The sequence below is a fragment of the Gymnodraco acuticeps genome, unplaced genomic scaffold, assembly GCF_902827175.1.
Source record: "Gymnodraco acuticeps unplaced genomic scaffold, fGymAcu1.1, whole genome shotgun sequence".
NCBI lineage: Eukaryota > Metazoa > Chordata > Actinopteri > Perciformes > Bathydraconidae > Gymnodraco > Gymnodraco acuticeps.
In genome coordinates this window covers 1,612,323-1,637,709 of record NW_022990699.1, presented here as the reverse complement: position 1 = coordinate 1,637,709, position 25,387 = coordinate 1,612,323, and the positions used below count along the sequence as shown (strand labels likewise).

At 39.7% G+C, this 25,387-nt stretch overlaps 2 protein-coding genes across 5 annotated transcripts; both read left to right on the top strand.

Moving 5' to 3' along the window:
• Window positions 1-749: 749 nt before the first annotated feature.
• On the top strand, window positions 750-13,663 carry ssrp1a (structure specific recognition protein 1a). 4 transcript variants are annotated; one of them, XM_034230985.1, is made up of 19 exons: window positions 750-865; window positions 2,048-2,127; window positions 3,015-3,200; window positions 5,293-5,398; window positions 5,768-5,961; window positions 6,054-6,154; window positions 6,374-6,503; window positions 6,610-6,713; window positions 7,032-7,160; window positions 7,242-7,463; window positions 8,132-8,204; window positions 8,325-8,330; window positions 9,984-10,116; window positions 10,195-10,240; window positions 10,324-10,456; window positions 10,552-10,725; window positions 11,602-11,744; window positions 11,820-11,997; window positions 13,124-13,663. In XM_034230985.1, exons 2-19 carry the CDS (start codon window positions 2,074-2,076, stop codon window positions 13,190-13,192), a joined length of 2,181 nt encoding a protein of 726 aa, XP_034086876.1. In that variant the 5' UTR covers window positions 750-865; window positions 2,048-2,073; the 3' UTR covers window positions 13,193-13,663. The 4 variants fall into 4 exon arrangements, with proteins under 4 accessions (XP_034086876.1, XP_034086879.1, XP_034086877.1 ...); XM_034230986.1 differs by lacking the exon at window positions 750-865 and adding an exon at window positions 882-928; XM_034230987.1 differs by lacking the exon at window positions 750-865 and adding an exon at window positions 1,218-1,484.
• Window positions 13,664-17,940: 4,277 nt separating this feature from the next.
• Window positions 17,941-24,500, top strand: p2rx3a (purinergic receptor P2X, ligand-gated ion channel, 3a). Its single transcript, XM_034230993.1, has 12 exons — window positions 17,941-18,226; window positions 19,614-19,749; window positions 20,011-20,082; window positions 20,822-20,891; window positions 21,491-21,593; window positions 21,705-21,782; window positions 21,956-22,097; window positions 22,608-22,744; window positions 22,829-22,922; window positions 23,462-23,527; window positions 23,616-23,693; window positions 23,836-24,500. The coding sequence occupies exons 1-12, from the start codon at window positions 18,093-18,095 to the stop codon at window positions 23,962-23,964; spliced, it is 1,239 nt and encodes a 412-aa protein (XP_034086884.1). The 5' UTR covers window positions 17,941-18,092; the 3' UTR covers window positions 23,965-24,500.
• Window positions 24,501-25,387: the final 887 nt, after the last annotated feature.

The window sequence follows — 25,387 nt, the reverse complement described above, 5'->3', positions numbered from 1 at the left end:
ACTCTTATTTTGTCGTATAAACCTCTTTATTGTTATTGTTTTGCCTCTTATTTGTGTCTTTGTGATGCTGGCTAGACCTACATTTCCCCTCTCAAGATTAAATAATACTTTTATCTTATCTTGTTTTGAATGCTAAAGACATTACATGGATCCTTATGTAGTATACTAAGGCACTGTTTATTTGTATGTTTGTGTTTTTACTTTACGTCACATTTTCTTAAATCCATAAAGTCAATGCAATATAGGGGTTTATAGGGGGCAAACTGTTTAATGTGTCCAAAGGTTCAGTACACAAACAGGAACATCTATCTGTATAATATTTTGAGTTTGATTTGATCAGGGCTTTCTCACAGTCACATCTAGTCTGCTCTGTATCATTCAGCTGCAACATTTCAACAGGTTTGCCTATTTCAACGTGTTTTATGTAATATTCTCCTTCACTAGTATTTGTAAGCAAGTATTCCAACTGTACTGATGTATATTCTGTGCTAAATACCGTTTTATATTACAACTTCGACGTTAGAATAAAATACTAGAATACTCGATTTCTCTGGATGAGTTGTGCGCCACCCGGTGGTGGTGGGTGTTCACTGCAGTCAGCTCTACCATGTACAGACTCTGTAACAACTTCAAACAGGAGTTGTCATGATTATCTCGATAACTCATGCAACGTTTATAAACTAACAGTGTAAACGAAATCAAGTCTTATTGTTTTTTTCCCTCTATTATGTCTTTAACACTAAAAAATACATATTTTCGCCAAACCGGAAGAACATACATACAGCTCACGATTCTTTCCTGTGACGTAGCGCTAGCACCCGATGCTACACGCGGGAAACAGGCGAGGCATCTCATCACACTGACAGTAAGACATGAAGTTTTCAAATCGTATTTTATTGCTTTTTTAGATCTTCTTTTTGAGATATGTGTAAGTAGCGAGGCAATTTATATCACCTACGTGCGTAATGCTGAGCTATTTTGTTTGCACATGAACTGTGAATATCACTTTATGTATTTGCACTGGCCTAGCTATACTGGAGCGCTCGATTTGATGTCTTTGCAGGGGCGGTGTTGTAGCGCGACACGACTGTTACTGTTAAAATTGAGCATTCACTCGAACTCATTGCAACAACGTATTAAAAAGAAGCGGACCTAGTGCAGTTGAAGTTAGCCTAGCTATTGTTAGTGCCGCAGCGTGGGTTTTAGTTATTGATTTTATTCGGAAATGGTGATACCGAAACGTTACTAAGCGGGTTGTGTCTAAAGAAAATAACGAAGTAACGATGCTCAAGATACAGCTAGCTAACAGCTAAGGCTAACTATTGGCCAGTGTTAGCTCACAACTCTGCTCTGTGCTTTAAACTGAGAGCACAGTGACGTTAGCTAGCATCAGTCGGAAATGTGATAAACCTTATCACAAAGAAAACCAAAAGCTACCAGACAGAAATACAATACTGAGTCTAGTATTTTCCTATTCACAAGAGGTGAGGGTAAGATACGGTAGACTATAATTGGTCTTGGACGCAAAGCATCTGGTGTTATGAAAGTACCAAAAACCCATTGCAGGCAGCCAGTGGTGGAAGAAGTGATCAGATCCTGTAACATAGTAATTCCACATGTTAAAAATACTCTATAATTGTGTTTATATTGTAAAAAGTAAAAGTCCTGCATTCAGAGAAAGTGGAATAGGATAAGCATTCAAATATACTGAAAGTACAATCCTCATTGTGCAGCATTACCCATTTCATTTTAACGTATTGCATTATTGGATTATAATTAATTAATGTGTTCATCACTTAAATGTTGCAGCCGGTAAAGGATGAGATAATTTTAAAGATCTGTAATTAAATCTATAATGATGCATCCTCGTTTATTAGTTAATTATATTTTGTATTATTAATCAAAATCTGCAAAGTAGTTCAAGGTCTCAAATAAATGTAATAGATAAAAAATGTGCAATATTTTCGTCCAAAATGTAGTGGAGAGCAAGAATAAAGAAGCATAAGAAGTCATTTGTCCTATCTTATTCATTTTCTTTTGTCTGTAGAGCATCAGTCGTTGCCTGTAGCTGAGATGGGGGACACACTGGAGTTCAGCGACATCTACCAGGAGCATAAAGGTTCCTGGGTCAGTATCCTCATCAATCATCCCTGCTCTTTAAGCTGATATATAGACAGGAACTGTACTGGGAATCAGCTCAGAATAATATCCACTCAAAGGTGGATATTGACTTATTTAAAAAATAAATAAAAGCTCGCCCAGCAATGTTTTAACTCCAAATGTCTGTGCAGTAAAAATGTGTTATCCTGAGTATTGCTTGGACATAGGTAAGAATACAATTCGCTGACATTAAATGTAAAGATAATGTCACAACCGTACTGTGTAAAAGCAAGGGTCTGAAATGAAAAATGTGCTTTATATGCACCGAAACTCGTACTGGGGTTTAAAGTTGATTATTATAATAATAATAATAAATTCGATTTTTAAATGATCTAGAATAAGGGCTCTCAGTTTATGGATATATGGTTCTGCAAACACATTTTATGCTGATTTTAAAAGTACATTTATCAACTTTTGGCAAAAATGTGTTTGTAAGTTGGGAAAAAAATAAACAATGTAATTCTTGTTAAGAAGTTTTACACAGTCTGCAATAAACTGATTTTTTTAAACAAGAATCAATTAATTTGCAGATTTATTTTAATTTTATTAGTTGTCTATTAAATATCAGAAAAAGACAAATATGAAGTTGCATTTTCTCAGAGCCCCACATTTTCATTCTGCTTGTTTTTTCTGACCGACAGTCCAAATCCAAAGTTAAGTTTATTATAACTAAAGACATCTAATATTTGCTTGTTAAAAACAAAACAAAATACATAAAATGAAATCTATCATCAAAATGTATTTTTTGTCTTTTCGCTAATCAATGGCTTTTTTTTGGGGTTTAAAATCATAGCATTTTAACACAAGTCCTGTGTCTTCTTGTGTTTGTATCTGTATCTCTTTTGTCTCTGTAGAATGATGGGCGGTTGCGTTTCAGCAAGCAAACTGTGGTTTATAAGAGCAGCAAGACGGGGAAGGTGGACAGCATCCAGGCTGCCGAGCTCAACCTGGCCCACTGGAGGCGAGTGTGTTTAGGTCATGGCATCAAGCTGGGCACCAACTCGGGACATGTCTACAAATACGACGGCTTCAGGGACACGGTGAGCACGTTTAAAAAAATAAAGAAAAAAAGCAGAGGTTTTTTTTATATTGTTTGATATTTAGACGTCTGTTCCGACTCAAGCTTGTGACCGATGCCAACTTCATTTTTCCTGTTGGGATACATAAACAGACTCTAAATCTCCCTGGTTGTATTTTTCTCTTTCTGGGAAATAATTGTTACCTTACTCGGAGGAGAACAAGGCCGCAGTGGAATATTACAATCAGACACACACTGCTGGTTTGTTTAGCGCTGTGTTTATGACAAGGGATGTAACAAAAGCCGATAAACAACTTCCATCCTGTGTCTTGACATTTCCATGGAAAAATGCTACCATCTTGCAAAAAGGCTGCCACTTGTGTATGTCTGTGTGTGTGTCTTGTTATCAAAAGTATGTGAATGATTGTCCCTTTTCTCCAAAGCTCCTAATGGGATTAATGAGGGAAACCAGCGCTAGCATGTGTGTTCTATAAACATTGTAATCATCGGCTCATGTGAGTTAGTGTTTATATCAATCCATTTAAACAATTTGGCTCAGAAGACAGACGTGAAAAAAAATGTGGTTGTTTGTTTTTTATCACCCTCAGTTTTTGTATTTCCCCTGCTGCTCTGAGTGTATGGGGAATGTCAGCATGCAAGTGAAATACTGACATGGAGGAGCGGGTATAACCTGCAGTCTGGCTGCGAGCGGTGGGGTCTCCTGGGGTTAATCAGCGTACTTCTTTGGAGATGGATCCTCTTGTCCCTGAGCGAAGGGCGTGATGTCATTGTTTATTATCCCACAGCCAGTGTCAGTAATCGAGAGTTGGCTGGAGCTGAAGCCGCTGGCGAGCTTTACAGGAGCCTCGTTACATTTGAAAACGAGCCTTTGTCAGAGAGGCTGTAACTGTCTACTTGATGACCAAGGGAGTCCTATCCATCTATTCTGTTAGTGCTGCTTACAAATGTCGTTTTTTATTGGCCCAACACATCTTGTATTGAATGTATGCAGCTGCCTGTTGTGGTTGCAACTTGTAGTAAGGTCAGGTAGACTTTTTGATGCCAGAACTTATTATTATTAAGTTTAGGGCAAAAACAGTTATTCACCTGTACAAAACAAGATAAAAGTGCTTTTAGTCCGTTAATCGAGGAAGCGTTTGTAATGCTTTTTTTCAATGCATGTCTACGGTAAACAGACTTGACTGAAATGTATTTAGTAGAAGACTGCCCACAGCAAAAGCTTTACCCAGTTTTCTCAATGCCTCCAATGTTGTTGGGAGAGACTGGATGAAAACTGTATAATAAAAGACAGACGGTTATGTTGGGTAAGACTGTGTGTGTGTGTGTGTGTGTGTGTGTGGTGGGGGGTCTGTGTTTATTATGATTAAATGAGCGGAGCAACAACGAATCTGCCAAAACTATAATGAGGAGTAGAGAAACACTCAACAGCAGGCCTGATGAGCACACTGGGAGTGAACACTCATACATCGACACAAACAGGCCTCTTCTGCACAAACTCTCAATTTGTTTTTCATGCATTTACACATCTGTTCACACATGCTCTCCTATCTAAACAATGCCTTAATCCAGGCTAACAAACAGGCTGATGAACTGGCTCTCTGGGCTCTAATTGGCTGTAATAACCTTATGGACAGGCAGATATCCAGGTGCATAAACCCTGTTTCCCACAGAGTCTCTACACTGCACTAACTCGCACACCACAATCACTTCCACATGTGTGTGTACTATGAGGACACTGGCTGTGTGTGTGATTGAGCATGTGTTTGTCACTGTGTGGGTCCTTCCCAGTTGTAAGCGGGCCTGCAGGATAAATAAACAGGCTGATTGTCAGCGTCGGAGGGCAGATGGATTACATTCACCTCCAGTGTTCCCAGGAGGCCTCAGCGGCGGGCGCGGTTAAAATGACGTCGTCATTAATTAGCCCTCCATCGCTTCACCCTTTTTGGAGGGTGTTTTTAGGCTTTGACCCATGCAGTGCCAGTGTGTTACCCCCTTACTAACATGATGCATTTCCTCCTTTTTCTTTTTATCACTCCCTTGCTTCGGGTGTCACCCCCTCCTCTCTGCTCCCCTTCTTACTGCTCTCCCATCAGGATTTAGAGAAGATCTCTGAGTTTTTCAAGACTAACTACAAGCTGGAAGTGATGGAGAAGGACATGTGTGTGAAGGGATGGAACTGGGGAACAACCAAGTTCTCAGGTAAAAATAAAATGCACTCGACAACCAAAACATCCTGTCCAGTGACGTTGCAGCAAGATTTGTTTTTACAGGGTCGCTGAATACTCGATTAACTATTTTGTCAGTTGAAAATAGAGCAACCAATAGTCATAAGATACTCAGTTTAATGTTAACCAAATTGAAGGATCTAAGCTATTTGTATGTTTCATCAGATTTTAATGAGATACAGTAAACTTAATAATGGCAGTACAACGAAGGATCCATTCAGAATGCACACATTTCCATAAGACACCATGAACATAGCTTACAATTAAAAGGATCTACTACTACAGCACCTCAGTGTAAACACATAGATAAATGACATGTTCCTGTTTCTCTCTCCCAATGCAGGTCCACTGTTGGCATTTGAGATAAACGACAATGCTGCTTTCGAGGTCCCCTTGTCCAACGTGTCCCAGTGCGCCACGGGGAAGAACGAGGTCACTCTGGAGTTCCACCAGAACGACGACACCGAGGTCTCCCTCATGGAGGTCCGATTCTACGTCCCACCCAGCCAGTCTGATGAACGCCAAGACCCTGTGGAGGTGAGGAAGGATGTGCTTCTACTTTAAGTAATGTTTTTTAACATTTGCGTTGATAATAGTGCTAATAAGTGTGTGTGTGTGTTATCCTTCAGGCATTTGCTGAGAATGTGCTATCTAAGGCTGATGTGATCCAGGCCACAGGAGACGCTGTGTGTGTCTTCAAAGAGCTGCAGTGTCTTACACCCAGAGGAAGGTAGGAGATCAACACAGTTTTCCTTATTTATTATTATTATCCAATCCATGAACTACTTCAACCTATTGTAGTTTCACGAATGAATGCATTGTTGGCACGGGAAGCTACACAAGTTGTAAGAAGACAAAACATGAATTCCTAACTCACTCGTCTACAGTGCTGTTATTCACCTTAGATTAAGGATATATTGATCTCACCTTTCTCTTTTCCCTCACTCAGATACGATATCCGTATCTACCCGACTTTCCTTCACCTCCACGGTAAGACCTTTGATTACAAGATTCCCTACACCACGGTCCTCCGTCTATTCCTGCTGCCACACAAGGACCAGAGGCAGATGTTCTTTGTGGTGAGTGGACTTTCTTTTCTGTCTCTCTTTTTGTTCCACTTGTTTTTCTCTCTCGATCTTCCTCACTCAATTTCTCCCTGTTGTCCTTTCTGTGTCGTCTGAACAGATCAGTCTGGATCCTCCCATCAAGCAGGGTCAGACGCGTTATCACTTTCTCATCTTGCTCTTCTCCAAGGAAGAGGAACTCAGCCTCACCCTCAACATGAGCGAGTGAGTAACTGACAGTAAAGCAGACCCTGAGTTAAGGGGCTGCATCTTCCAGAGTGCAAACTGAGCTATGGTTGTGTTGGGTGGCTCGTATGAAAGTTCTGTTAACATTAGTAATGGAAGACCACTTGCATTTAGTGTCAAACTGCCTTTATGAAGTGGTAAAGCATGTGTCCACTAGAGGGAAGCAACGGTCTGGAAGAGTAATTCACTTGACATGAATGTAACACCAGTAACTTCATCGGTTCTTTGTCTATAAAAACCAAAAAGCTGTTTTAATGTTTAAGAAAGTTAACCCTTTCTTTGCTTTGTTTTTAACAGGGAGGATGTGGAGCGCCGCTTTGAGGGCAAACTCAGTAAAACCATGTCGGGGTCTCTGTATGAGATGGTCAGCCGGGTGATGAAGTCCCTGGTCAACCGCAAGATCACTGTGCCCGGAAACTTCCAGGGGTAAGCGCCCGATAGACACATTCAAACCACGTTTACATACAAACTCGGTAAATCCTAATAATGTGCTTCATTGCTCCGCAGTCACTCTGGGGCTCAGTGCATTACCTGCTCCTACAAGGCGTCCTCAGGCCTCCTCTATCCCCTGGAGAGGGGCTTCATCTACGTCCACAAGCCTCCCGTGCACCTGCGCTTCGAGGAGATCTCCTGCGTCAACTTCGCCCGAGGAACCACCACAACACGGTCCTTTGACTTTGAGATCGAGACAAAGCAGGGAAACCAGTTCACCTTCAGCAGCATTGAGAGGTGAGGACTGCTCTAGTATGTTCTTATTTAGGTCTTTATTTAATCATATTTAGTATTCTGGTATCTTTTATAAACCACGTTTTAGTTGACCAAAAGTCTGGTCATTTAAGTCTTTTAGTCAAAGAAAGCCGTAGCTTTTTCATTGTACTTTTAGTCATGCCGTAGGATCATCTTGTTTTTTTCTCCCAAGCCTAATGGGTGTTTGCACTGATAACCCTTTAAGTTAGGTCCTTCCAGCTGTGCTCATTGTTTGCAGCCGCTGTAGTCCTGATATGACACGAGCAGCGCCGTTTTAGCCCTCTTTATTTAGTCCAGTAAAGATTTTGGTAAACCTTTCAAAGACGTTTCGTCGTGTTATCGTATTAGTCATGGAGCAAATGTAACAATCCGCTACACACAGCCCTCCGTCACCCAGAAACAAGTTCAGCATACAAATTGGTCCAAAGTAAAGTCCAGTATCTTAAGGTGTAAATAATACATACAAACAATTAAAAGGTAATGAGAACAGAAATGTCATGTAGTTGTGTATTTAAAATGACTTTTGCATCCATTGCTATTGAGAAAAATGTGACATCATAGCATTAACTACATATTATTAGATCACATTGTCCAGATCCATCTAGTGTTTTTAAGTCAAAATAACCTCGGTATTTATCTTTTCCTTACAGAGAAGAGTACGGCAAACTGTTTGACTTTGTAAATGCCAAGAAGCTAAACATCAAGAACAGAGGCTTCAAAGAGGTAAGTCATACACATCTCCCAGTTTGTTGGCAAATAAATTCCACAAGTTTTGTCAGAACTTCATCCCAGATATTCACCCCTGTTGCCCTTCTCCTGTGTGTCTGTCCGTGTGCCCTGTAGAAGAAGGTGGGTATGGTCATGGGCGTCATGTGTGTGAACTCTACGCTTGATTTTGATCGGTGTGGAGTGATTTCTGCTTGCATGGCGTGCCGCTGTGTGTGTGTGTGTGTGTGTTACTGAGGAAGATTTCCCATTATCCTGATTTTGGTTGGGGAATACCAATACAATTGCTAAGTGATTTATGACTAATCAATGGACTTGGATGGTGAAGGAGTGTGAGACTGATATCTAAGTGTGTGTGTGTGAGAGTTGGTTTGCATCGTGCTGACTAATGTGTGGCCCGGGGGCTTTTGGTGTGCTTTAACATTCAACAAAGATGCCTAACGGAAGCCTTGGTGATTGCCTTGAGGCCGTCCTTTTGACCTAAACGAGTTACTGGTTGGTCTGACGTCAGTTAAAGTAGTGACTCTGGGGAAGAGACCATCTATTGTCATGGAGACGGGGTCAGCAGAGAAGGTCAATGAAAATGAATGGGGCCTGCCCTCCATTTCCTGTTGGTTTCTAATGAGAGCCTCCCTGACCGGTGGTCTGTCTCCCCCCTGGAGGAAACAGCTTTTGATGCATGGAGATGTGACTGAAGAACACTGTTTGGTTTGGTCTACTACAGTTACATGCCCACTAATATCCCAACTGTTGTTACAAGGTCGATCCAAACTTAAGACATTTTAGTTCTTTGACCAATATGTGTCTCCATTGGGGGCTGTATCGTCAGTGTGGGACACTCGGAAAATAAAATAGTTAATTCATACCTGAAGTGGATGTAGGGGAGTTGTTGCATTAATTCACAGACAAATTAATGTCACACACGCCCATATTTTCTGCATTCGCTCGCTTTATCGTTCCCTAGAATCGCCGACCGCACAATGGCTTTTGGCTGAATGGAGATCATTCCTGGGGGCAGATGTGCAACATCATTATTGCTGACTAGCAGTTGCACACATACACTCAAACTCTTTCGACCTTACTCGCTAGTGTTAAACACAACCTGCGCACCAAGTTACTTCTTAGTTTAAGAAACATTTAAAAACATTGAAGAGCAAACCCTTCACCAGAAACACCAACAAACGCCACAGGCCCTTTTTAACGGCAATCATTTTTAGGAGGTCGTTGAAGGCTCGATTTTATTGACTGGAAATATAATTCTGAAACCTGAAAAGAGGGCCCCTTTAAGTTTCCTGAATCTAACCGGGATCCATCCTATGAGCGAACATTACTTCAAACTGTAAGAGTGAAGGATAAAACACCCTCTGTCGTGAGGCCCGCTGTTTGTGAAGCGTGAAATCTAACCCAAAATTGTGGGTTTTTTTCATTGTCAATAAATCAAGTAAATTGTTTCAATCTTTTGTTTCATAAAAATCCCAAATAACTGCCTCTAAATTGGAATAATAATCATTGGTGGTTTGGACGGTTGGAGAGGTTTTTAAATTATAATTGTTTTTTCTTTTCTTGGTGACATTTCTCAGTATCTTTCTAAACTCTTTTCTCAAGTGATTATTGGACAGATAAAGTAATGGTTGATTGCGGCCCTGAAAGAAGTTGACTTTATGGAGATGAGCTTTTCCGCCCTGCTTGTGGGTCATGGAGGACTCTTCTTTGCTGATGCTGTGTTGTGGGTTGTGTTTGTTTGTTTTTGTTGCTGACTGTGCAGTTTACTTTCAGGGCATGAAGGGTAAGATCGACGAGTACAGCGACTCGGACGAAGACCAGCACGATGCCTACCTGGAGAGGATGAAGGCCGAGGGAAAGATCCGAGAGGAGGGCAACGACAGCGCCGACTCGGATGGCGAGAGCGGTGAGTGACGTCTCCGTGCGACAGGTACAACATGTCTGCTTAAGAAGATCTGAAGTTCTGATTGTCTGTCCTGTTTAGATGAGTCGTTTAACCCCGGAGAAGAAGATGATGACATTGCAGAAGAGTAAGTGACTTGATCTTGAACTTGCTGTCTCTCTTCGGAATCTTGTTTTTTTCTTTCTGTCACTGACTTCTTCCGTCAATCAGGTACGACAGCAATGCCTCAGCAAGCGAGAGCGAGAGTGAAGATGGCAACGATAGTGAAGATACAAAGAAGAAGAAGAAGGAGAAGACGGTCAAAGTGGTGAAGGAGAAGAAAGAGAGGAAACCCCGCAAAGAGGTGAGAGAGCACTTGGGACGGGAAGAAAAACACGAGAGAAAGACGATGAGTTCAAGCAAGGCATTAACCCTCCCGTCTTTGTTTCATGCGAGTAGAAGAAGAGGAGGCCGAAGGAGGTCGGCGCGCCCAAGAGGCCGATGAGCGCCTACATGCTGTGGCTCAACGCCAGCCGAGAGAGAATCAAGTCTGAGAACCCCGGCATCTCCATCACAGAGATCTCCAAGAAGGCCGGAGAGATGTGGAGGACGCTGAGCAAAGAGGACAAGGAGGTGAGGCAGGATACTCAGGAAGGGAGGAGTTTAGTTCCCCTCCTCTGTTCTCTAACCCTAGTGAATGCATCACCATTGTGTGAGAGAACGACACAAAAGCAAAGTGTGCAAGTTGTATGAAAAATCATTTGGATTTTGAAGTACTGGTACTAGCGCTCTGCAATCATTTAATATGATGGTTTATAATCTTTCAATGAAATCCTTTAGTAATGAAATCATATAATATCATGATACACAATAACATCTTTTATGAGTATTAAACTCAAACGGAAAGATTTATTTAAAAAAAAAAAGCTTTAGCATGCGAGTTATTCCATGTTGACTTGGATTGATTTCGATTGGGTTTACAAAATGTTATATTGTCAGAGATATAAAAATAAACCCAATTAAATATTTTTCACATTTGTTAGGACGCCTACGTTTATCTAAGATAATGTGGAACATGTGGCATTTTTATACATTTAGTTTACAAAAAGAATGAAGAATGATGATATCAAACCGCTTTGAAGTAACATAATTGAAATCACATCCAGATGTGTTTCATTGTCATTGCATCTGTGCCACATTACATCCATTACAGAGCATCTAGCTGACGCTGTTATCCAAAGCAACTTACAATAACTGCAATAATCCAACAAAGATTCAAACTAAGGACATTTTGTAATGATTCTTCTCCAAGGCATGTCTTCAGTTTGCAACAGAAGACATGTAGACTCTGCGCTCCTGATATCAGTGGAAGCTCGTCCACCATCTAGCAGGACAACATTGATCTTGTGCTGAGCAGAGCAGTGTTTCCACAAACCCAATCTGTATGAATTCCTCCTGTGATGTTTTATCCATTCCTCTGCTTTACACATACTTCTATATTTGCTTCAGGAGTGGGACATAAAGGCAGTGGAGGCGAAGAAGCAGTATGAAATCGCCAAGCAAGAGTTCAAAGACAGCGGCGGAGGAGGAGGAGGAGGAGGAGGAGGAGGAGCAGCAGCAGCAGCAGCAGCAGCGTCCTCCAGTCCTAAGAAGTGAGGCTCTCGCCACAGAAACTCATCTCTGTCTTTAATACATCACTCTCTAACATATGTGACTCATCTCCTAAGGGAAAATAAAAAATCTGGCGTTAAGAAGGAGGAGAAGAAGAGGAAGTCCGCCGGGGGAGACAAGGAGAAGGATCGCAGCATCAACGACAGCTTCAAGAGTAAAGAGTTCATCGAGACCAGCGAGGACTCATCGGACTCTGACAAGAAGAGCAAGTCCAAGAAGAAGAAGAAGAAGAAGGTAAAGCCAGTAGAGATCCATGATCAGATTCCTCCTCTGTTCACCACAGCATTCAGACCTCTCTCTTTGGAGTGGGTCAGTGTCTGCATTCATCATGTACATTGTTGTTATGATAAACACATTAGGAGGCAACTTTGTTTTCCACCGCTTCCAAGTGAGCATTAAAGTTTAATGCAAATTGTTTTGATTTGAGGAGATGACAAAGTAACAGTTGCTGTTATACCATGGCCACTGAAACGTCTTTATTCTGTCTGACTAGCTGGTGTATTAGTTTCTAGATACTGGACCATATATCCAAAGGCATTACTAGATCTAGTGAAGGAAAACAATGGCTATACATCATGGAATGATCTGCGTGTTATTTTTCAAACACCGATTAGAATAGCTTTCAGTGAGAGCTAGACACATTTATTTTATAAATAAGGCAGGAGTGTTATCAGGTGTCAGCTGCAGAGGAAGAGGAAAGGACCAGACAGGAAGTGGCAGGTAAGAGCTAGAGCGAGAAAAGGCGATTTAAGACGTTCATCATGTGATAGGCGGGTGAGTGCTAGGCGTTTACGCTATGTTGCAAACAAATGCACTGTTTGTATATCGTAGTTAGGGGAATTTAAGGTTCTTCATATGTGGAATGCAGCCCTAACCAGGCTGATACTGATGTTGAAAATACAATCTTATATATGTATATACAATATTACATACAATTACTTCCTTAGTTAGATGGGAAATCTGCCAATGAATAAAGCAATTGTTGGGAAAAACACTCATTGAGACAGTTTATAAATAAACACAGACATCTTGTGGCTTGTCTGCACGAACGCTTTCTGCGGCTCATCGGCTCACAAATACTCAATGTCTGTGATGAGCTGATTTCCTCAGTCTAACGCCAGCCTGATTTGAAACCTTGTCAGAATAGGAAATCAATAAACTAGCTTCCTCTTTATGTTTTTCATCACATTTTAAATGAAGAAGTGAGATCGAAAGTATTTATACAAGACAGTGAGTGACAGATATTTGATTGCACCTGGCATTTCATTGGTAGGTAGCCATGGTAACAAGAATACAATATTCAAAATGTTGTCTTTATTACACAAGCAAATGAACCCACCTTTTGTTTTTATTCGTTAAGGAGGAATCTGAGGAAGAGGAGGAAGCGGCTGCGTCCACACCTGCCAGCTCTGAGGCAGACTCTGATTAAACGGGCACATTTTTACCCATCCAACACACAAACCAAGGACCAAGGATTTATACTCTTCATGATAATCTCACCCAAAAGGACAGACCGACAAATCAACAGACTTGAGTTGTATTTTTTTCTCTTTTACATGTTTTACTGAAGAGTACCAACTCTTCTTGTGACTCTCAAAGCTCATGTAATATTTGATATTCGAGCAGGTTTGCCTTCTGACAGCTCAACGGTGGTGTACAGGTGAACCATTTTTCAAAGAAGGGTTTGTTTCATCTCACCCACTGGGATGGTTTTAGTTTATTAGCGCCGAGGAGTGTAGTTATAATTTGATGTGGATCAGGCAGAGGGAGCAGATGCAACACCTTTTTGTCCTTCCTGTGTGTAGAGCATTTAAATCCAGCAGTTACGTGTTTCTTTTTTTTGTGTTTCACAGTCATGTTTTCTGGCTTAAATAAATAAACCATTTTTAATAAACCTGCACTTGGTTGTACAGAAGTTTTTTTTCTATCATGCTGCTAGGTGGTAATACAAACAAAGTGCTTTAAATACATCCAATTTCAGTTTAGGGCCCTGCATAACCAGTGTTCATCCACATGTTAGTTGTTTTCCCTGTAGGTCTGTTCAGAACTCTGCTATAAAATGCTTTTTCTTTCCAATATGGCAGCTCGTTGTAGGAAAAGTAATCCAAATAGGCAAGGAGGTTTTTGCTGAACCCCTGCAACCCAAACACTTTTTCCCCTTTTCTTCTTGAGCTGATTCCTCGTGTTGGTGTTCTTATCTTATAATTGTGCACAGCCTAATAACTAATAAATAAAATGGGTGTAAATTGATAAAATGACAATTAACTCAAATGAGTTTCTGGTCAAATATTTGTTGACAAAAGACTAAACACATAAGTAACTGCACTTTTTAATGAGCCACTTATAACCAACACACCTATCATTATGGGCACATATTGGTATACCGGTTAACTGCAAAGTAATAGAAAATGTTATATATCCAAATGACTATCTACAGTACTAAAAAAACAACAACTTTAAATCTAACATTTTCAGCCATCATGGAAAAGGCCCATTTAAATTCCTTGTCATAGTTCAGAATTTGTATTTGTTTCCACCTATCCATTGAAGACAAGGCACTGTGGTTTAGAGACATCTTGGCTCTTACTGTACTCAGCAATTTACCAAAAGGATTTCTATCCACTGTGGTGCATCAGAACCATTTAACCAGGCTGGCGGTTTGAGCTGTGTTATTTCCGTAAAGTCAAAAGGTGACCCTCTTAAATGTTGGGGAGAGAGTGGTCAGAAACAGGGCTACGGCCTAAGTACATGGCGGTTTGTAAAAGGCCTGCTATATCAGGGTCTAACGGGGTGGGTTTTAAAAGCCAAACATTCCCGGATGTGTGGTTCACCTCCACTTGGGACAGTCTTGGTTTTGATAAGATACTCTTCCTGCACATCCTGCTGCAGTAACAGCCCCCCATGTTTATTAGTGATATGTTTTTGCCAAACCCCTTATCCACTGAGCTTCTTTAAATCATTTTTGCAAAAACTTCACTTTGTTTTCTACATTTGTGTCGCTTCAAAACATAGTTTCTGTTCATTTCGCTGCACCTTCATTTCTTATTCTTAGGTAGTGAAATCAGAGGATTCAAATGAAATCCTCATCGTCACACACATGTACGAAGCACCGCTCACACAGTGAATTGTATACTTTGCAACTAACCCAATCCTCGTATTAGCAGTTTGAAGCATGGTGGTTGATGAGAAGTCGCGATCACTAAGCAGACATATCAAAACCGGGTTACATGGATATTTCACTCAACATTTTAAATGTCAGTGGTGGCGCTTAAAGAAAAATCAATGGATTACAGTCATTAGGATTCATTAGATGTTAAGTCATTAACACATTGCACTACGTCACCAACATGTGGTCCATTCGCTGGTCCATTCTTCCATTGGGAAACATGTCTACATACATGAATGTCCATTACCAAAGTTGTTGAGTTATTTCTGTTTGGACCAAAGTGATGGACTGACCATCTTTGCCATCCCGAGAGTTGAAAATAAGCAATGTCCAAGTTAATTTCTAAGGTGTTGTTCACGAGACTTTGGGATGTTTGTGTGCTGGCATGTAAAATAGTTGCGGTTAAACACAAACGTGAATGGGTTTACATAGATCCCTTCCTGTTGAGTTATCGCTTTCATTATGGTTTCCTCTTTCACGAAGAAATCCATCGAACAATCATACTCATCTGTGTCCGCGCCTACGATCTGACAAATGGTGTCTCATATTTGTAGATGTAGTATATGTTTCACAGTGTTGTCGGCCATTACAGGAATGCTTAGAGTCTTGGTGATAAACGGTACAGTCACATGCAGCCTGAGAGCCTGTGCATGTGTGTTTATCCTAGCTTGTATTCTGTTACCATTAATTGACCACAAACATAATGGACCCACTTAAGAAATGACAATGTCTCCTTGCACATACATCTCTACACACACTCACACGCACACTGTCCTTGAATCATTACATTATCTCCCTGATGTGAGTGCCAATAATGCTGCTGGTGCTCGTGAGTGTATTGAGAAGTGGTCGTATCATATGTCCCAATTATTGCACAGTTGTCAATAACACTGTTTGTAATTTATTACAGTACATCGAGCCTCCTATAGGAGTCTGTAAGTATTGAATCAGACCGTTTTTGGTATTCTGTCGAAGAACAGGAATTAGGAATGATATTTAATAGAGAACATTTGACTGATTACATTTAAAGTGCTGGCACTTTCAGAGGTGTTTGGAGTTACTTTCAAGGCACAGTGAATGCATCTTGGATACACTTGAACTGATCAACTTCTGTCCTGTCCGTCCAGTAACAAAAAAAAACGTTTATTTCCATGTATTTGTAAAACATAGCACTTTTTTAAAACAATCAGTCGGAAACATTTTCTCATCCAGGATTATACAGATTTAAATCGTTAAATCATTTAAAATCGTGTTTTAGCTTTATTACTATCCATGAGTATATACCATAATTAATATATACAAACAATTGAATTCATACATAGCTTGATGTTAGACTGTCGTTTTCTTGTTAGAACGTAGGTAACAGCTGAGGGTCGCAGGCGGCACCTGTTATAGCCGAGTCATAAACAAAGCACTCTCTCATTAATAAAAAGTGTACTTTAAGAGGCAGGGGTCAGAAAGTCAGAGACAGTGAGGTATGTCTGTTTTTATAACAATTAGTAGACCGGAGGAGCCTTCGAAATCACTCATCTTTAGATAAAGAAGTTGACTGCATGCACAGTTCGGGGTGTGGAAAGAATGGTCGTTCTTGAAACTGGAAGGTGGCGTGCAATGTGACTGCATACTTGTATTTTATTGAATTGTTCATCTTCCGTTTTCCTGTAAAGCTTTGAGTTAACCTGCAGTGTTGGTAGGACATCAGTTTCAGTCTCCTGCAGCTGAATTCAAGTCTGTGGTTGAACATAATTTCGACTAAAGATATTATTTCTGTTAATATAAGTCAAAGTCAACTTTAATGTAAATCTTACTCAGTTTGTGTTTACAGACAGAGAGATCGAAATGATGTTTCCAACAATCCCGAATGTACAATTATACAGTATACAGATATGTATACAAATATAAAGTATGTATATCCTATATACACAATCAACAGATACATTTACACATATGCACACATTAAGATAACAAAACAAAACACAACAATCAATACAAAATAACAGTCACTTCAATATAATAATATAAATAATAATAATAATATAATATAAATGCATAAACATACGATAAGTACCCCTTGAGTTGAGGTTTTAAACTGCAGAACTGATAAGGAAGTGGGGATCTATGTATACTGCATTATTGTACACTATGCCATGTGATTATGGTCCTTATTCAAATGAATAAACCAAATTAAAGAAAAACAGGCACAAAAACAATAAAATCCCATTTACACTTTGGGAGAGGATACGTTTAGATCCAAGGCCCATTTTTGTTACTTGATGAGCAAAACCAACCAACCAAAGTCAACATCATGAAACAGAACAGCTTCCTATTTTCTTGTGTCCTGTCTTTAGAAAGCGACATCTGACAGTCTTGACAGATTTCACTAACTTATTCCAATTGATATGTATTGCTTTTTATAGAGCTTCACTCCTATTAAACCAACACAATAGACGCACTGCAGAAATGTTGCCCTTTTTTATTTATTTTACATCCTTTATTTATGGATCTGTAAGTGAAATGTGTTGGTTTGGTGGTTATTTTCCGTCTGAACCACTTATACCAAGATATCAACTTAGTGACTGTAGTGAATTTGATAAACTCACTGAAAGGATTACAGAAATGTGGCTCGAGCAAATGAAAATGAATGTAGAGTGTGTGTGTGTGTGTGTGTGTGTGTGTGTGTGTGTGTGTGTGTGTGTGTGTGTGTGTGTGTGTGTGTGTGTGTGTGTGTGTGTGTGTGTGTGTGTGTGTGTGTGTGTGTGGAATTAGCCAGAGATGCTGAGGCGAAAGAGGCATGGGAGATGGGGATTTGTGGTGAAGAAAGACAGAGAAAGAGGGAGGGACAGCAGGACACTTACACATTTCCTCTCGCTCATTTGACTAAAGGAAAGGGAGGTCCTGTTTGTGTTTAAACCAATGAAATAAGAGGAGAGAGGCAGTGAGGTTTAATGATCATGTATGCAATGACACAGATAAATAAAGGCCACACCAAGTGAGTGAAGGACAGGAGCAGCTTGAACATTAAAACCACATTTCTCTCACTGGAGTCAGGTGTGAGCTACAGATCCACCACCTCACTTCTCTGAAGGCACCTGTTGAGACGGGACAGGAGTGGCACTTTCCTCTCGGACCCCGACCAATCTTCTGTTGCTCTCTTTCTTCAACCATGGGCTCCATGATGTGGGGCTGTGTCACTGACTTCTTCACCTACGAGACCACCAAGTCTGTGGTGGTGAAAAGCTGGTCTGTGGGCATCATCAACCGGGTCGTGCAGCTTGTCATCATCTCATATTTTGTCGGGTCAGTAATGTGTGATTTTCTCAGTATCTGTCATACTCATGTTGCATTCTGTGGGAAAGGAAAAGCTTGATTGAACAATTGGTTTACCCTGGTTACAAAAAGGCATACATTATCATTCACCTCTTGATATGTTATACCCGTGCAGATCATTTTGCTTGCATTTAGTCAAGTTATGAGATATAACTGTTTTCCCTGGAACTACAGCTTCCAACATTTGTTTTTATCATGTCCAACTCCAAACACCCCCTCTAATCCACAGAACAGCAATACAACAATGTTAAAATACTCTGTGACAGGTCAATTCCAGCCTTATCAGTTGTTATAGTGTTATAGTTGTTATAGTTATAGCGCTTTGAGCACCTGTAAAAGCGCTCTAAATAAAAAATGTAATCCATTATTATTATTATAGGGTAAAAAGAAAGGATGAATTATCAACAAAATGCTATTAAAGCATCAAATTCAAAATCATTGTGCTGCAACATGGCCCATATCAGTGTTGCATTAGGTTACATTTAATCATTTGAGGACAATTGTTCATGCATGATGCTGCATTTTATTCTTGAATCTGGTTAAAAGAGATCATTAAAAAAAATGTATTTAGTAATTAGGTAGTATAATCTTACTGAAGTGGACATTTGTAAAACTATTATCAAATGTTTTTTCAGCTAAAGAGGGTAGCCAGGAAATGACATATCCGGCATGAGTGAATCAGAGAAGTAAAATATCACTTTGACTTCTTTCTACCAGTTTACGTGCTGCTATCCATGCTTTTATACTTGAGTTGTAGGCCTACTTAAAAGAGAGAACATACATAGTTTTAGCTCACTGGATAGGGGTACAGTTGAAACTCGAGAAACAAACTGAATATTTATTTCAGATGTTTGGAGTTTTTAGTCTTATGGAAACACAAATATGGATCAGCTGTTTTGTTTAAAGAAACATCTTTAAAAAAAAAGGTATTTTAATTTTTGGAAAACTTGGATGCTTAGCGCTGTCCCTCGAATGTAAGGCCCAAAATGTAGCTATTTTATTGTTAAAAAAAAGTTAAAAGAGCACAAGCAATAAAACACAGTGAAACCAGCAATAGAGATTTGAAAGTCGTTGTATCACACAGGAGAGATTTTAGACTTACGATCTTCTGTTCTGCCACCTACCGCCAAAGCATGAAGTATGCATATAGAGGTGAATAAACCAGATATAACATGACATTTAGACTTGCTCACTTATTTATAAAAACATGTCTTTGTTCCCTGATCACACATTATAAAAGGCAATTGTATTTGATTATATGTTATAAGCTGAATTTGATCTACAAAGCAGTTCATTGTGTCCCAGACCTCCTGGAATTAACTCTTGACCTGCTGTTAAATATTTTTGTTTTTTGCAGATGGGTTTTCATCCACGAGAAAGCTTATCAGGTGACGGAAAACAGCGTCGAGTCCTCCGTGATGACCAAAGTGAAAGGATTTGGTTACCAAAACAACTATGTTATGGATGTGGCTGACTATGTCATACCCCAACAGGTGTGTGAACCTGATCACACGTGAAACACACCTGATCTTTGACATTTAAATATTCTTTCAAATAACTTCCCCCATCACAGAGCAGAGCACACACACACATAATGATGGTTTGGTGGTGGTTTCAGATGCATGTAAATAACTCTATTTTGCCATTATTGCTCAGGAAAATATGTTGTTATGGTTATTTTCTATCTGCGGCATATTTTGACCAGTGTAATGGATAACACAGCAGTAAACCATAACTGTTCTTCTGTGTTTCAGGGTGCAGCTATCTTCTGCATCTTGACCAAAGTCATCATCACAGAAAATCAGTTTCAAGGAACATGTCCAGAGGTGAGGACACATTCAAAACAGCCATTACCATCCGCATTATAAAACTTTCTTTATCCCCGCTGAGGACACAATGTGTATTTTGCAGTCAGAGCCCTTGGCTTGCCGTCTCGGGACATCTTTTTTGTTATATTCCATGGAATGCTCTTAACATCCCGATAGCAATGAATATCTTAAGTGCTTTGACAAAAAATCCATACAAAATGTCATCTGTGGAAGCCGTAGCGCTGTAAAAAGCACGACCAATCATTTTAGCCGGCCCGGCTAAAATAACTGGATGGCCTACCTGCCTGTCAGCCTTCCATCTGTGCACAAATGTATCTCGTGCTCTCATTGGTCATGTGCGCGTTCGGGTGTGTTGGAGGAGGGGCTCTGTAAGGAAGAGGCAGATTTTTTCCGGCTGTGTATTTTCAAATTATAGCGCACTCGAGCTGGATTCTCCAAAATGACCACCTTTAACTAATAAAGATTGAAATTCGACAAACTGCCTCCTTGAGTTTCAAATCCACAGTCAATCCTAGAAATAGAGTCCATATCATTTTAATTTATTTAGGTTAAGTGTTTGTACAATGACAGTACATTGACTTGTGTGTGTGTGTGTGTGTGTGTGTGTGTGTGTGTGTGTGTGTGTGTGTGTGTGTGTGTGTGTGTGTGTGTGTGTGTGTGTGTGTGTGTGTGTGTGTGTGTGTGTGTGTGTGTGTGTGTGTGTGTGTGTGTGTGTGTGTGTGTGTGTGTGTTTCAGTATAGTGAAAAGTATAGCTGTGTCCAAGATAAAGACTGCCTCCAGCACATTGGCGACCTATTCAGCAATGGTAGGTCTAACTTCTTATAGATACCGTTTTATTCATTTTTTACCTAATGTACAAAAAGACTACAACGAATCCCAGAATACCCAGACAACCTGACTTGATATGTGCAGAGACTTATATGCTATTGTTAAACCTTCTGTATAATTCAATGATAAAGAAATATGTCATTTTTAAATCCTAAACATAGTGTTAGAGGTAGGGTTAGGGTTTCTTTAACTGTATAGTAACATTTCATGTATCTTTTTAGACATTTCTATTACATTGGATAGTGATAGTGATGAAAAAGTGAAAACAAAGAGGATTATCTAGTAACAGCACCACTAAAATCTTTCAAGATTATGTTAGTGATGTACAAATGACTGATAATAACGGCAGGTACAGTAGTAACCCAAACTAAACCATTAAGTCTACCTTTAAATCAGAAGTTGGTAACTGTGCTCTGATTGGATATTTTCCTTTGGGAATGCTGTAAGAGGTAGAGGAACATCATTTTCAGTGATTATCTGTCTGATGCACTACTATCAGGATATCGTGGCAGGTTCAGCAATAAAGATACCAACTGAAGCTTTAGCTGAGGTCTCTCTGTCTGTTTCACACACCAGGAGTAATAACAGGTGTTTGCCTAAATTCGACCATTGGAAATGAGACAGTGGGTCGGTGTGAGAGTGAAGGATGGTGTCCAGCCGAGAATGACCATGTTGAAGTGTAAGATTTACACACACACATTGCACACACATGCTTGTGTAGTCGAAGACCCTTTATTAAATGACTTGATTGTGATCCTTACACTTCTTTCTCTGTTAACATCTGGACCAGTAAACCGATGCTCAACGTGATAAACTTCACCATCTTTATCAAAAACAGTGTTCGCTTTCCTCTCTTCGATGTCACCAGGTGGGTAACACGCATGCATACACACACACACACACACACACACACACACACACACACACACACACACACACACACACACACACACACACACACACACACACACACGTACAGCTGAAAACAAATGTATGGGACATTTTCTTTCTTAACACAAGTTTGAAACACTTTTCTCTCAGAGGGAACTTTCTCTCCACAATGAGTCGCGATGAAATCAGGAAATGCAACTACCACCCGGTGGATAGCCCCTTCTGCCCCATCTTTAGCGTGGGAGACATTCTGAACTACACCAACCAGGACCTGGCAACCCTGGCAAACAAGGTTGTACATTTCTCCTTCCCTCCAAAATGATCTTGACTCTTTATTCTCGAAGCTAAAATGTTGAAATGGCATGGGAGAACTTCACACAAAGTGACAGTTTTGTGTAAGATAAACCCAATTAACATTAAAAAAAAAAGGACAATTAGTGAAGGTCAATGGAGCATTAATGCGCTCTAAGGATGGTTCCATTTTTCAAGCTAAGAAGTCTGTGTTTTTATTTTAGTACTGGTCGTGTGATTTATTTAGTACTGGTCATGTGATTAGTTGATACACCACAGAGCTTGTAGAAACAGATTTTCTTAAGATGTACAGATTATGTTTACTTTCTGGTGTGACCGAACCCTGCCAGAGGTTGACCCAATAAAAGTCATGTTCAATTCTGAACACTAACACTAAGATTAAGATATACTTTATCAAGTAATTCAACTGAGGTTACCCTTTTATGAACCACAGACTTACAGGTGTAGATCCTTAAAGAGTGTTTCTCCTTTACTCATCTTTCTCTTTCAGGGTGGAGAAATAGGAATAAACATTCAGTGGAAGTGTAATCTGGACTATGTCATTGAAAACTGTGTACCGAGGTACTCGTTCACCCGACTGGACAAACCATTTGAGAAGAATGCCATCTCCAATGGCTACAACTTCAGGTAATAAGGCTGATTGTACTCTTGATGACTGCTTTCTATTCCTGTACATCCTTTGGTCACTTTTGTTTCTTTTCTCTAATGCAGATTTGCCAAATATTACATGACAGAAAATGGAACTGAGTTCCGGACACTTCACAAAGCATATGCCATCCGCTTTGATGTTATGGTCACTGGCAAAGTAATGTATTTCTTTTATAGATCTCACTTGACATTTACTGCAACATCTTTCACTGAAAACATGTAAGGGCACCCTTTATCAGATCTCTTCCAACATTTAATGTGGCACGTGGTACACACATTCACGTAGTCATCTTCTACGATAAAGTAGTTCAACCATAATCCTGCTGACCATCAAACCAACAAACCAAACCAAGAAAACACAACATCTTTGGGGGGGGGGTGTCCTTTCAAACCTTTATTTATACAGATAAATCCCATTGAGATCATTGATCTCTTTTTCAAGGGAGACCTGCTTTAAAGTTATATAATATAACAGCAACATAACAGATGACTTTATGCAAGGCTAATTGCTTTAAAATCTCCATTGATGACGGTCAATAAGTACTGTTAACTGTCATCTTTAAGAACATATGCACTTTTCACCCAAAAATGTGTTTAATAACTTTTAATTAACTTTTAACTGTAAATATTCTAGAGAGAGCACTCTCTTGGAATGTTTTTACATAATGTCCCGTGAACTGACTCCATCTCTTGCAGGCAGGAAAGTTTGACACAATCCCAACGCTGATCAACCTGGTTGCTGCCTTCACCTCTGTTGGACTGGTAGGAATATCAGATCAGGCAAAAGATGATTAAAATGCATTTTTCTTGTTGCTTTAAGATATGATGACATTTCTTTCTTTGTCGACAGGGTACGGTTCTTTGTGACATTATCTTGCTGAACTGTTTGAAAGGGGCAGAGCAGTACAAAGCCAAGAAGTTTGAAGAGGTAATGCATGTTTCTATAAAAACATGTGCAAGCAATTTGACTATCAAATACGTATAGGCTGTGTGACTTTCCCCAAAGGGTCCAGGTGAGCTGTCGTGTAAGAGCTCCATCACAGACTTTCTTCATTGTTTTCTTCATATAGGTGTCGGACGCTCAGATAGAAGCTTCCCTTGCTCATAGTCCAGTAAGCCAGCTGTCACTCAAAGGAGGCATCAAGAGCTCCTATGACTCTGGAGCCATTTCCCTCGCTACTTCTGACCAAGCTATGTGACTGACGACAACAACAGCAACTATCTGAAGACTTTCCCCTCTCTTTCTCCTTTATAAACATACATGTATACAAAGGAGAAAGGACTCATTATGCCTTTCTTTAGTAGGCTTGCAGTTTGAGTTTGAAATGTTTATGGAATTTGGTTAAGAAGGACAATGTTGCTAACATCTGTGTCATTTTGCTTCATAAAAAGTCAGAATATAATAACTATTGCCTTTACCTCATAACAATAACTTTAACTACCTGGATGGCAAAACTCAAGCAAAAATGCAATGTGAATGGCTAACTTTTAGAATTTAAGAAAAAGCTTGGTTAAAACTACAGCCATTAAACTCATAGGAAAACATACAGTAGTAAACATCTTATTTAATTGTAAACAGTTTTGCTTTTACCAAACATTTTACAGCTACACTTAAATGCAAAATGAATAAACACACTTCACATGTATTGCTGGCATTGTTTGTATGAGCTTTTATTCGAAAAACACATTTGTCACAAAATAAAATCAGTACTGAAAATAAACAAACAAAAATGTGTACATTTTGGAGAATTTCTCTTTCTTGTCCTCTTCACAAACTCATTACCATTCTTCTCTGTCCTGCACAACTAAAGAGACTGCTAATGGTGTAAAGACATAGTTCATAATGTGTGTGTGTGTGTGTGTGTGTGTGTGTGTGTGTGTGTGTGTGTGTGTGTGTGTGTGTGTGTGTGTGTGTGTGTGTGTGTGTGTGTGTGTGTGTGTGTGTGTGTGTGTGTGTGTTGTGTGTGCGTGCGTGCGTGTGTGTGTGCGTGTGGTCTGAGGTTTACAAATGGTCCATTATTAGTCCACTTCTGGGTGATGACACACAGTAGATGTTATTGTTCAGACTAATGTAATTCATATTTTTCCTTTTTCCAATTACATTATGATTCCATTTAATTCTGTTTATTTATTCTGTTTATTCCTACATTTCGTGTCAGACATTCATGAAATTCTCCTTGTCACACACTTACTGTACATTTAAGTTCTCTGAGCCCCCCCCCTTGTCTCACTATCAACTGTGGCCAGGGAAGTGATCGAATATCACAAATATGATACACATCGCCATAAAGTACTCTATCTTCTCAATGTGGTCACTCTTTGAAGCAACGCTCAGACAGAATTAACTACTAACTTTCCGACTATTACAACAGCACTTAAGGCTGAGCAAGTTTGGAGAAGTGTGTCAATCTTAGTTCTGCTTTAATTAAACTTGAAAAAATATGTAATATGTAATGTATAGGCTAACTTGGATAATCAACTAAGGGTGTTTTCTTGTTAAATATATTCTTTCACGCATTTCCTGCACTCCAGGATACTAAGATATTTGGATGGTAGAACATAAGAAAGATTCTTATGTATGTAAAGTCAATATAAAGCTAAATTACTGCTTGCAGCTTACCT